Source organism: Sphaerodactylus townsendi, linkage group LG05 (assembly GCF_021028975.2).
Source record: "Sphaerodactylus townsendi isolate TG3544 linkage group LG05, MPM_Stown_v2.3, whole genome shotgun sequence".
Taxonomy (NCBI): Eukaryota; Metazoa; Chordata; class Lepidosauria; order Squamata; family Sphaerodactylidae; genus Sphaerodactylus; species Sphaerodactylus townsendi.
In genome coordinates, this window is record NC_059429.1 from 5,753,569 (window position 1) to 5,766,311 (window position 12,743).

The 12,743-nt window shown below is 52.1% G+C and overlaps 1 protein-coding gene across 1 annotated transcript in view; it reads right to left on the reverse strand.

Moving 5' to 3' along the window:
- Window positions 1–788: 788 nt before the first annotated feature.
- INSR (insulin receptor) overlaps window positions 789–12,743 on the reverse strand; it is a 137,942-nt gene continuing 125,987 nt past the window's right edge. The window contains 6 exon segments of the mRNA XM_048496934.1: window positions 789–2,463; window positions 3,352–3,486; window positions 3,558–3,687; window positions 4,962–5,121; window positions 5,226–5,336; window positions 9,137–9,366. Of these exon segments, the coding sequence (XP_048352891.1) occupies window positions 2,118–2,463; window positions 3,352–3,486; window positions 3,558–3,687; window positions 4,962–5,121; window positions 5,226–5,336; window positions 9,137–9,366 (1,112 nt within the window). The 3' untranslated portion in view covers window positions 789–2,117.

The window sequence follows — 12,743 nt, forward strand, 5'->3', positions numbered from 1 at the left end:
TTGTTTTCTGAGGCTCCCCAGTTCCCGAGGCTGGGAAGCCCCAGAAGACAGTGGCAGCCTCCAGCGCCTGCCTTGACGCGGGGCGCACTGCCTTCTGGGAAGCTCCCTGTTTCCGCCCTGTGATGACACTGGGGGCCCAAGGCAGTCGCCCCGACTGCGCCGTGGCCGCCCACCGCCTGGGTCCCGGTTCCTGAGTGACAATCTGGTCAGCTTAGGCTAATTTCTCATGCTGGCAGGGGATGATGGGAACTGTAGTCCCACTTACCATCTGGAGAGCAGCGAGTTGACACCTGCCTTCAGGGATAGAAAAGCGTGAAAAGAAGATACACAATTGATGCAGGAAGGGGACTCCTGGCCAAGCTGGCTGGACTCACCTGCGCTGCAAATCAAAGCCAGGTTTTCCAAAACAGGGAGTAAAACCTCATCATTTGATTTTGCCTCCTGGTGAAAGTGGGTTCCTGCTGTGTGTTTGCATGGCTGGATCCAAGAACATTATTCCCCAAAATGGCTAAAGAGCTAAATGACACCCCCAAAACGGGGGGCTGCCTTCAGGCCGTGCTGGGGATGGGGGTTTCCTAGAAGCATCAGGTGGGCCACTGCTTCAACAGGATGCTGAACTAGATGGACCTCAGGCCTGCTCCAACAAGGGTCCCTTTGTGCTTGGAGGGACAGCTCGTTTGACAGGCTGGGTGAGAGCTAAAGAGGCGTGTCAAGGAGGCTCTAAGGCGTGATGGACTACAATTCCCATCAGCCCCTGCCAGCATGGCCAATTGGCCATGCTGGCAGGGGCTGATGGGAATTGTAGTCCATAACATCTGGAGTGCCCAAGGTTCGCCACCACTGCCCTAAGGCGTATCCAAGGAGAGTGAGGCTGGGGTGGGGGGGAGAAGGGGAGGTATCCCTCGCCCAACTCTCTTCTGCACAGACGAGGCAAGAGGGTCTCTGACTTCAGAGGCCAAAGAGAGGCAGACCAAGCCTTCTCCTGTGGGAGCTGAAGAGCAACCTCCAACTGTTGCCAGATGTGCGTGCTCTGAAAGCACGGGCTGCCGTGGGTGGGCGGGGCGGCAGGATCAGCTCAGAGGCCACGGGAAGCCCCTCCCCTCTCAGCAACACCAGCAAGAAGTCAAAGGCATCAATAAGTTATGGGAGGGATACGACGGAGGCTTAAATAGGTCACAGTCACGCATATATACAGTTTGCGCAGCGCAGGGGGAGCCGAGGGGCTCGGGGCTGCAAGGACAGGGCAGCCGGGGCAAAGGGGCTACCTGCAAGTGGGTCCGGAGCGCGAGCCCTGGCGAAATCCCAAGAGATTTGGCTTCTGCTCTGGCTACTCTGTCTGCTGAATGCAGGGAGAGGAGGGACGAGGGTCTCTTCTCCTATCAGTATAAAAATAATCCTGTCCTGAACTCATTCAGGCCGGGGGGCATGGGAGAGAAGAGAGCAGGGGAAAGGGGACGGGCGCTGGCTCCCACTCCTCGGGCTCGTGTACTCAAGACCCAGCCACTCTCACGGCCGCCTCAACCCTAAACAGGTGGGCCTTCCTCTGTGCGCAGCTCTGAACCCACCCACCCGCCTGCCTGCCTGCACCTGGTCCCAGCAAGAGGGAAGGCAGCAGCTGTCGGGGGACTCCAAGACAGGAAGGCAAGTCCTCTTCGGAGATGTCTTGCAGATTCTTTTGCCTTCCAGAAGCAACCGGAACTGTTCAGAAAAGAGGCCGGTGAGAGGAAAGGCTGTGGGGTTGGCTGGGAACCCTCTGAAAAGAACCCCAGATCCCCACTGGTGGGGCTGAAGGCGGTCCGAGGTTCCTCCTCCTCTCTCGCCCCGCCATGCGGGGCCAGTCCCAACCTCAAAACCGGAGGGGATCAGCAGCCACGGCAACGTTGGTTTGTGTTTCGCAGATGGGCCCATCAACGGCCAGTCGACAGAAAAAGGGACCCCGGATTCCCCCTCTGCATCATCATCATCATCAACATCATCATCATCTTGGGGTGATTCAACATTTGACTAGAAAGCGAGTCTGTGTATCTTGTGGCAGAGACACTGCAAGTCCTAAGTGTGGCGGCAGGAGGAACTCCGGGGGGGGAGAAAGAGCCGGGGGGCGCTCCCCTGGCCCAGTCTTAGGAAGGGCTGGAGCGGAGGATGCGGCCGTTCTTCTTGCCCCCGTTCATGTGAGTGTAAGGTATGTGCTCCTCATAGTTGCCTTTCAGCCCCATGGAGGACCCCCCGTTCAGCCCCAGGACCTCGTCCCGCTGCGTGTAGGAGGCGGGGTCCAGCGGGATGCTCTCCATGTTCTCAAAGTCCATCTCGAACTCCTCCGTCTCGGGCGGCTTGTTCTCGTCGCTGTAGAAGAACGAGACCTCCCGGAAGGCCGAGTGGAGCCCCTCCTTCAGCATCTCGATGATCTCCAGGAAGGAGGGGCGCATCTTGGGGTTGTACTGCCAGCACATCTGCATGAGGCCGTGGCTGGAACCAGACAGACACAGACAGCCAGGTCAGCCCCGGGGGTCAGGGGAGAGAAATTTTTCTCTCTTTCTCACAATACTAGAACCAGGGGGGCATCCATTGAAAATGCTGGGGGGAAGAATTAGGACTAATAAAAGGAAACACTTCTTCACGCAACGTGTGATTGGTGTTTGGAATATGCTGCCACAAGAGGTGGTGATGGCCACTCACCTGGATAGCTTTAAAAGGGGCTTGGACAGATTTATGGAGGAGAAGTCGATTTATGGCTACCAATCTTGATCTCTTTGATCTCAGATTGCAAATGCCTTAACAGTCCAGGTGCTCGGGAGCAACAGCCGCAGAAGGCCATTGCTTTCACATCCTGCACGTGAGCTCCCAAAGGCACCTGGTGGGCCACTGCGAGTAGCAGAGAGCTGGACTAGATGGACTCTGGTCTGATCCAGCTGGCTTGTTCTTATGTTCTTAAGGCCACTGCTTTCACATCCTGCATGTGGGCTCCCAGTGGCACCTGGTGGGCCACTGCGAGTAGCAGAGAGCTGGACTAGATGGACTCTGGTCTGATCCAGCAGGCTAGTTCTTATGTTCTTATGAGCCCAGCCTTCACCTCCTGATCCTCAGCCAGTTTCTTCTCCTCTCCTCCTTCTCCGCACCAGGTTAAGTGGCTCCCACATTGGTGAAGAGCCCCTGCAGGAGAAGACCTAGTAGCCCCCTCCCCAGTTTCTCTCACTGGAGCAGGAAAAGACCAACTGACTGGCCAGGAGGGACTTTAGATTATCCCACCCGCCAGCCACAGATGGAAAAGAGAGGACCCCCTTCCCAGTTTCACTGCCGCTGCACGGAATTTGGGACCCTCCCCTCAGCTGCTCGGCAATAAGCCTCGAAACTTACAGCTGCTCGGCACAGTTCTCTGGCCTCTCTAGGGATCCCCCGTCCATGACGAACTTCAGGACTTGCTCGTTGGAGAGCCCTTGATAAGGTTGTTCCGCCAAACTGCTGATCTCCCAGAGGACAACTCCAAAGGACCTGTGGAAGAGGGAGAGTGAGCACCCAGAAGCCCCGGACCGGCCAACCTCCCCTCTGGCCTCTCGACTCACCACACATCGGAATAGGCAGTGAAGACGCCATCCTTCAGGGACTCTGGAGCCATCCACCGCACGGGCAGGAGACCCTTCCCCCCTTTGCGGTAGTAGTCTGTCTCGTAGATGTCCCTGGTCATGCCAAAGTCTGGGAGCAAAGAAGGTCACCGTGAGCTCACAGAATCATAGAGTTGCAAGAGACCCCAAGGGCCATCCAGTCCAACCCCCTGCCAAGCAGGAAGACACAGTCAAAGCACTCCTGACAGGTGGCCACCCAGCCTCTCTTCAAAAACCTCCCAAGAAAGAGACTCCACCACAGAAGATGCCGAGAAACTTGGAATGAAGATTAACTTGGAATGAAGATTAACTTGGAATGAAGATTAATTTGGAGTGAAGATTAACTTGGAATGAAGATTAATGTTCACAGAGAGAAATTTTTCTCTCTTTCTCACAATACTAGAACCAGGGGGCATCCATTGAAAATGCTGGGGGGAAGAATTAGGACTAAGAAAAGGAAACACTTCTTCACGCAACGTGTGATTGGTGTTTGGAATATGCTGCCACAGGAGGTGGTGGTGGCCACTCACCTGGATAGCTTTAAAAGGGGCTTGGACAGATTTATGGAGGAGAAGTCGATCTCTGGCTACCAATCTTGATTCTCTTTGATCTGAGATTGCAAATGCCTTAACAGACCAGGTGCTCGGGAGCAGCAGCAGCAGAAGGCCATTGCTTTCACATCCTGCAGGTGAGCTCCCAAAGGCACCTGGTGGGCCACTGCGATTAGCAGAGAGCTGGACTAGATGGACTCTGGTCTGATCTAGTTGGCTTGTTCTTATGTTCTTAACTCTGAAAGCTGGGCCAAAGGGGGGGGGGGGGGCAGGGGCGGGATTCTGAGGACTCCTAATCTGGGAGGGCAAAGAAGCGGGAGAGCCAATGTCCCTGCCAAGTGTCCTTCGTAGACTCTTCCTCCACAGACTCAACGGTACCTACTCAGTCCCAGAGGTCACATGTCCTCAGGCGCATGCCGGCTGGTCACGAGGGTCCCCCCATGCCCCTCCCCTCCCCCCTGCCAAGCTGCTCCGCTGGCTGAAAGAGCGGCCCGGGGGGGGCCGGGCTGAGGGGCGGCCTGCTGCACACTCCCACCAGCTAAGGCAGGGGTCTTCAAACTATGGCCCTCCAGATGTTCAGGAACTACAATTCCCATCAGCCCTGCTACTTGGCCATGCTGGCAGAGGCTGATGGGAATTGTAGTTCCTGAACATCTGGAGGGCCATTGAAGACCTCTGAGCTAAGGCAAGTGGGGAGGGGGAAGCCGGAGCTGTTGTTCCCCGGCCACCATTCTCCCCCCACCCACCCACCCACGCCTCTTGCCCAATCCTCCAGGACACCCTGGAGTGGAGTCTGCCAGGAAGTGGGCCGTACCTCCGATTTTCACGGTGAAGTCTTCCGCCACCATGCAGTTCCGGGCTGCCAGGTCCCGGTGGACAAACTTCTTGGCGTTCAGGTAAGCCATGCCATCAGCAATCTCTGCCGCCATCTGAATCATCTCCCGAAGAGTAGGCGGTGGACGACCGGGGTTGTTCTGGAAACCCCAGAAAAAAGACTTTACACACCTGCCGGCAGAGACCCTCCTCCTGGGCCCCCGGCTGCCCCCCCACCCCGTGAGCCCCACTCCCCAGCAGATACCTCGGCATCCAGTCGCAAGGACCTCAAGTAGCTTTTCAGGTCCCCGTGGGCCATGAGCTCCATGACAACGAGGGTGGGCTGCCCTTTGGACACAACCCCCAGGAGGCAAACCTAAGAAGAAGAAGAAGAAGAGTTTGGATTTATATCCCCCCTTTCTCTCCTGCAGGAGGCTCAAAGGGGCTGACAATCTCCTTGCCCTTCCCCCGCTCACAACAAACACCCTGTGAGGTAGGTGGGGCTGAGAGAGCTCCGAAGAACTGTGACTAGCCCAAGGTCACCCAGCCGGTGTGTGTGGGAGTGTACAGGCTAATCTGAATTCCCCAGAGAAGCCTCCACAGCTCAGGCGGCAGAGCTGGGAATCAAACCCGGTTCCTCCAGATTAGATACACGAGCTCTCAACCTCCTACGCCACTGCTGCTCCTAAGGAAGGAAATAATTTATTTCCTAAGGAAATAAAGATGTGTGTGTGTGTGTGTGTGTGTGAGAGAGAGAGAGAGATTTCAAGGCACAGACACGTCCAAACCCACCACCGTTCCTTGTGTTAAGACCCTCTTCTGTCTTGCCATGTGAACGCAGGGGGATCCAGGCAGAGATGGGATCCAACCAGTTCTCACCACTTCTCTAGAAGTGGTTACTAATTTTTTTCTGAGTGACGAGAAGGGGTTACTAAAGCAACCTCCCTGCCCAATAGGGACTGGAGGTGCGTGTGTGCGGCGGTGGTGCCACTGTTTGAATCCCACCACCGTCGGAACCTGTTATTAAAATTTTTGGATCCCACCGCTGGATCCGGAAGACCGTGGCACCAAACATTTCCTTGCCGATGCTTGTGCTTGCTCTGTGCAGGGATGGTGACTTGTGGTTCTCTCCCTAGCCAGACTCCCTAGCCCAGTGGTGGTGAACCTTTGGCACGCCAGATGTTATGGACTACAATTCCCATCATCCCCTGCCAGCATGGCCAATTGGCCATGTTGGCAGGGGCTGATGGGAATTGTAATCCATAACATCTGACGTGCCAAAGGTTCACCACCACGGCCCTAGCCTGCTCCTTATTGGGGCTCTGACCTTACAGAAGCTGTACGGTTTGAGAACACTTTCACTTTGGGGGGAAACCTCTAGAGGCCGGGAACGCTTTGCTGCAGCGGCTTTGTGTGCAAATGTCAGATCCAGCAAAAATAATCAAAGCAGGTGTACAACAGTTACTGTCACAAATATTACACCCATGCGTACTCCAACTCACTAGGTGAGTATCATTTTAACATTATCTCACTATCACAAATATACAAAAAATGTTTAGTAAGTACACCGTCAGGTATGGCTATAAAACCTCTAGATTAGGTTTTTATTTCGGTCAGTCAGTCAAGTGTTTATTGTTTGAGCCATTGGCTATAACAATACAGAGATACATGCAGTTAAAACAGTAACTTAGTTAAAACAATAATTTAAATTAAAACAATAATTTAGCTTTACATTAAAATATAAATTATTAGTGTTTGCAATCTCTAAATTAAAATGCCCCATCCAGTCCGTCAGATGTTTTTGCAGCTTCTTCAGCTAGTCTAAGTTAATCTCCAGTACTTTGGAACATCAGTTCAAACAGCGCTTTAAATGCTTTGCTTGTAATTTCCTAGCCGCCAGGGCAAAGAGAGCCATCTTATAAGAAACACAGGAATCAATATCAGATAATAAGAAAATCAGCTTCTCATCATCGGACAAAAAAGCTGTCCTAGGTAGTATTGGCTCCAAAAACCTTTTCCTTATTTCAGAATATAAAGGACAGGAGAGTATGTAATGAAAGAGATCCTCAGGCTCTTGTTTTCCACAGATACAAAAGCGCTGAGAAAATGGTACTCGTGTGTATCTACCACTAAGCACTGCTGAAGGCATTGATTGAAATCTAATAGAAGTATAGGCTATCTGTCAAGCCAATCTGAAATGTACAAATACAAGTGTCAATAGATAAAAGTCTATTTATGTAAGTGCATTGGGAGGGTTCTTTGGGTTTTTGTTTAATTATATGAAAATGAAAGGATTAGATAGACTTTTATATATTGACACTCGTATTTGTACATTTCAGATTGGCTTGGCAAAGGACTGCCAAAATAAAAACCTAATCTAGAGGTTTTGTAGCCTTATCTGACGGTGTACTTACTAAACATTTTTTGTATATTTGTGATAGTAAGATAATATTAAAATGATACTCACCTAGTGAGTTGGAGTACGCATGGGTGTAATATTTGTGACAGATCCAGCAAAAAGCCTGGGGAGCAGCGCCTGTTCTTTCCTCTGGTGCAAGAAACCAATTTACGTGAACCTGAGCCTGATGATTGGGAGGAGCGGAGGCCAATGGGGACGGCACCTTTTAGCCACGGGAGAGTCGTGGTCTGACAGGGTCTTAGAAGGGGCGGCTCCAGAATCAGCCTCAGCATGAGATGCGACCCATGGAGGGGCTTGCCACCAGCCAGGGCTGCTTTTAGGGCTGCGTTCGAGCCTACATTTTCAAGGAGTTTGGGTGTGATCTCTCCCCACCAGGACATTTTCCAAACTGGGTCTTATGGAACAAGGTCGCTCACTCATCCCAGTCTAAACAGCGCACAGCACCATTTGGGTCAAAGGCTATCAGTGGGCCTTTTCCCACTTACGATTTCCTGCGCGCCACTCCCAGCGTGAGCGATTTCCGGCACGGGGTCGTGTTCCCCACCGTGGGGCAGTCAGAAGGTGCCGTTTCTTCCAGCGTCAGAAATGACGCGCGCTGAAGGGACGTTGGAGCGCAGAGTCGGGGCGGCTGCGTTGTCGCCGCCCGGACTCGTGGGGAGCACCGCTGGACCACGCGCTATTTGGGGGCAGTAGCGCGCAGCAAACGGTAAGTGGGGAAAGGGCCAGTGTCAGGATTGCAACTCCCAACATGCACTGGTTCCCACCTTTTCCCAAAAGGTGCAGGAAAACAAACTGAGAAGCTACATTCCACCAGAGCTTCAGAGCCAATGGGAGACCAGGAGCTGGGAGGAGGGGGAGAGTTGATTGGTTGCTGTCTGTCTTTGTAAATAGTTTAAATACTGGAACCGAGGACAAGAATCCTCAGTTCCAGCATCCCGTACCTGGGGCGACAAACATCAATAAAGTTCCTTTTCTAGAATTAGCTTTGTCTGAGTGTGTTCAGCTTTACAATCATTAGTCGAAGAAACAAACAGGCAAGCTGAGTACACTGTCTCACAGGCAGCAGAGAGGAAGAGCCAGATGCAGAGATGGGATCCAGCAGGTTCTCACCAGTTCCTGAGAGCGGGTTACTAACTATTTGTGTGTGCCAAGAGGGGGTTAGTAGTTGGGTCTGCTTTTCCATCTCCACGCCCTCGCCTCCCCGAGAGGCACACTGCCTTTGAACGTGAAGGTTCCATATAGCAATTGCGACTAATAATGTAACTCCCTGAGCTGGGTTAATCCCTTTCAGGTACTGCAATTCATGGATTCTCAGCCTTTCGAACCTTTTATCTCACCAGTCTCTATCAAAGAACCTGTGTGTTTCACCATTGCTGTGTTCAGATTTGTGAGTTGGGGCATTTTCTATAATGTGATGATGATTTAGAAATGACCTGGTGCAAAAAAATTTTTGGGGGGTCGTGGTGGGCTGCCCGCCCATGGGGGGGGCATCCAACTCAGGTTTTGCCCAGGGCTCAGGTTTGCCTAGGTACGCCTCTGCCCCCTTTGCTGGGGGGGGGGGGCTGGCGAGGGAACTTGTTACTAAAATTTTTGGATCCCACCACTGGCCAGATGTATCCCCCGGAGGAGAGGGGGAAGGAGGGAAGTCCCTGGCTGAGAACTCCTCCCCGCCCCCCCCGAAAAGGCTCCCAGAGCTTTCCGGGGGGTTTCATGGCCCACAGTCTTGTTCTCGGCCCACGCGCAGCAGCCTCCCTCACCACATGGTGGCATCTGAAGCCCTTCATCACCGACGCCTCGTTCAAGAACTCGATCCGCTCCCGCAGGCTGGCCGACTCGTTCACCGTCTTCACGGCCACCCGAGTCTCTGCCTCGCCCTTGACGATGTCCTTGGCGATTCCCTCGTACACCATGCCGAAGGAGCCCTGGCCCAGCTCCCGCAGGAGGGAAATCTTCTCCCGGGGCACCTCCCACTCGTCAGGGACATACACTGCAAAGGGAGAGGGGGGAAGCAGGTCATGGCCAGGAGCTGGGGGCTGGGGAACAAGGCCAGCCAGAACAACGTTTCCTTCCACAACACGGCACTCTGGCCAGGGCCCCCACCTGGTGCCTGCCTGTTAGGAACGGAGCCTGGCCTATACTTGCCGTGGTGGCGAACCTTTGGCACTCCAGATGTTATGGACTACAATTCCCATCAGCCCCTGCCAGCATGGCCAATTGACTGTGCTGGCAGGGGCTGATGGGAATTGTAGTCCACAACATCTGGAGTGCCAAAGGTTCGCCACCACGGGCCTATAGAACCCAACTGCAACGTTCACGTCACCTGATCGATGTGTACTCTGATTGATATAATAATAATAACCTTTAATGGCATAATTAAAACAACAGCAGCAATATACCAGCAACAATGGCAACCTCAGTGTAATGATACAATCTCCAGTACAGTTATAACCGTTTGCTGATGACAGAGCACAAAAAGTTAGCCAGTGCTTCCAATACACTTGCAGAATCACAATCCAGTATCGTTACCACAACTGATAGATCAGTGTTATCAATGCGGGGTTTTAGCCACGGGTTTAGATATTTGTTCCTGGCTAAACTGTGTAACGGGCAGTGTAATATCACGTGCTGGATTGATTCTTCGTAAGCTGAACTGCAGGGACAAAATCTTTCATTAAAAGGCACTTTCTGTATTCCACCCTGAGTGGTAGCTGAAGGGAGAATATTGCACCTGGCAAGGGTCAGGGCTCGTCGCAATTTGGGTTCTAGAACCAAATGGAAATATTTGGCCATGGTATAAGAATATAAGAACATAAGAACAAGCCAGCTGGATCAGACGAGTCCATCTAGTCCAGCTCTCTGCTACTCGCAGTGGCCCACCAGGTGCCTTTGGGAGCTCACCTGCAGGAGGTGAAAGCAGTGGCCTTCTGCTGCTGCTGCTGCTCCCAAGCACCTGGTCTGCTAAGGCATTTGCAATCTCAGATCAAAGAGGATCAAGATTGGTAGCCATAAATCGACTTCTCCTCCATAAATCTGTCCAAGCCCCTTTTAAAGCTATCCAGGTGAGTGGCCATCACCACCTCCTGGGGCAGCATATTCCAAACACCAATCACATGTTGCGTGAAGAAGTGTTTCCTTTTATTAGTCCTAATTCTTCCCCCCAGCATTTTCAATGAATGCCCCCTGGTTCTAGTATTGTGAGAAAGAGAGAAAAATTTCTCTCTGTCAACATTTTCTACCCCATGCATAATTTTATAGACTTCAATCATATCCTCCCTCAGACGTCTCCTCTCCAAACTAGAGTCCCAAACGCTGCAGCCTCTCCTCATAAGAAAGGTGCTCCAGTCCCTCAATCATCCTCATTGCCCTTCTCTGCACTTTTTGTATCTCTTCGATATCCTTTTTGAGATGTGGCGTCCAGAACTGAACACAGTACTCCAAGTGCGGTCGCACCACTGCTTTATATAAGGGCATGGCAATCTTTGCAGTTTTATTATCAATTCCTTTCCTAATGATCCCCAGCATAGAGTTTGCCTTTTTCACAGCTGCCATGCATATATCTCTGATTGATATGTAAAACACCTTTTTTCCTTTCCTACGTTTACTGCTTTGACCCCGATTGTAGATAATGAGGCTGAATGACCCCAAGGAGCCTCCCTGAATCAGGGAAACAGGATGCGCGGGGGGGGGGGGGGGGGGGGGGGGGGGGGGGCGGGGGTTCCCCGGGGGGGGGTGGGGGCCCCCAAAAACCCCTTTTTTCCTTTTTGCGCGGGTTTTGGGGGAAAAGGGGGGGGAGGATGGGGGGGTGGGGGGGCGGGGGGGGGGGTGAGGGGTGGAGGGGGGGGGGGCGGTCGGGGGGGGGGGGTGGGGGGGGGGGGGGGGGCCGTGGGGGGGGGGGGGGGTGGGGGGGGGGGGGGGGGGGGGGGGGGGGGGGGGGGGGGGGCGAGGCAGGTGGCCGCATGTGTCCCTGTCAGGGCCTTGAAGCCTCAAACAACTACTTTTTACACTTTCTCCTGGAAGTTTGGGGCGTCGGGGGGCGGAAATTGGGCGAGGATAAAGGAGTCCAGGAAAGCCAGGTCAGGCAGAACTGGTTTTCTTTCTTTCTTTCTTTCTTTCTTTCTTTCTTTCTTTCTTTCTTTCTTTCTTTCTTTCTTTCTTTCTATTTAATATAAATATTTATTATATTTATATTTATTATATTTATTTATTTATTTATTTATTTATTTATTTATTTATTTATTGTATTTATATACCGCCCTCCCCGAAGGCTCTTAACCTAGGTCAGTGATGGCGAACCTTTTTGAGACCAAGTGCCCAAACTGGAACCCAAAACCCACTTACTTATCACAAAGTGCCAACACGGCAATTTAACCTGAATACTGAGGTTTTCGTTTAGAAAAAATGGCTGGCTCTGAGGCGTGCGTTACTCGGGAGTAAGCTTGATGGTAGTAGTTGGCTTTGCTTTGAAGCAACCGTGCAACTTTTCCAACTGGTGAATCATGACCCTAGGAGGGTTTACTCAGAAGCAAGCCTCATTGCCAGCAACCAAGCTTACTCCCAGGTAAAGGATCGCGCTTTAGTTCTTCGCATGAAAATCAGTGGGGTTTAACAGCACTTAACAGGGTTACCTATACTGCTTCCCCAAAACTAGGTCTTAAGTTTAATGCTAATAATTGAGCCCAGTGGCCCAGGCCAGCCTAGATGTGTGTATGTGTGTGTGGGGGTCAATTTCCCCAACACATGATGAACTCTGTGTGTGCCCACAGAGAGGGCTCTAAGTGCCACCTCTGGCACCTGTGCCATAAGTTCGCCATCACTGACCTAGGTACTTGATGCCTTTCAATAAACTCTACTGATCAAGAATCCAGAGTCTGTTCATTGGCTTAAGGTCCAAGTCCTAACACTGTGGCATCCTGCTGCCCTTTTCTGGCACCTGCCAGGTGTTTTTAGAAGGCAGATAAGGTCAGTGGGACTTTTGACCAGATTTTGTGCAGATTTTTAAAAACTGCTTTCAGCAGCAGCAACTACAATAACACAAAGTTCTCCACCGTGTGACTGACTGCAGAGGCACCTGCAAGCAACAGTTTGAACTAGGGGTCTTCAAACTATGGCCCTCCAGATGTTCATGGACTACAATTCCCATCATCCCCTGCCAGCATGGCTAAGTGACAAGGCTAATGGGAATTGTTGTTCATGAACATCTGGGGGGGCATAGTTTGAAGACCCCTGGTTTGAACCATCCGTCCATTGCAAAAGGCACTTGTTCAGAACAGCTTCAGCATGAAATGTGGAAGAAGAATTATTATGAGTTGCACCTGACTTTACTCCCTCTCATTCTGTGTTCCGGGGCAGGCATTTTGTAGTTGT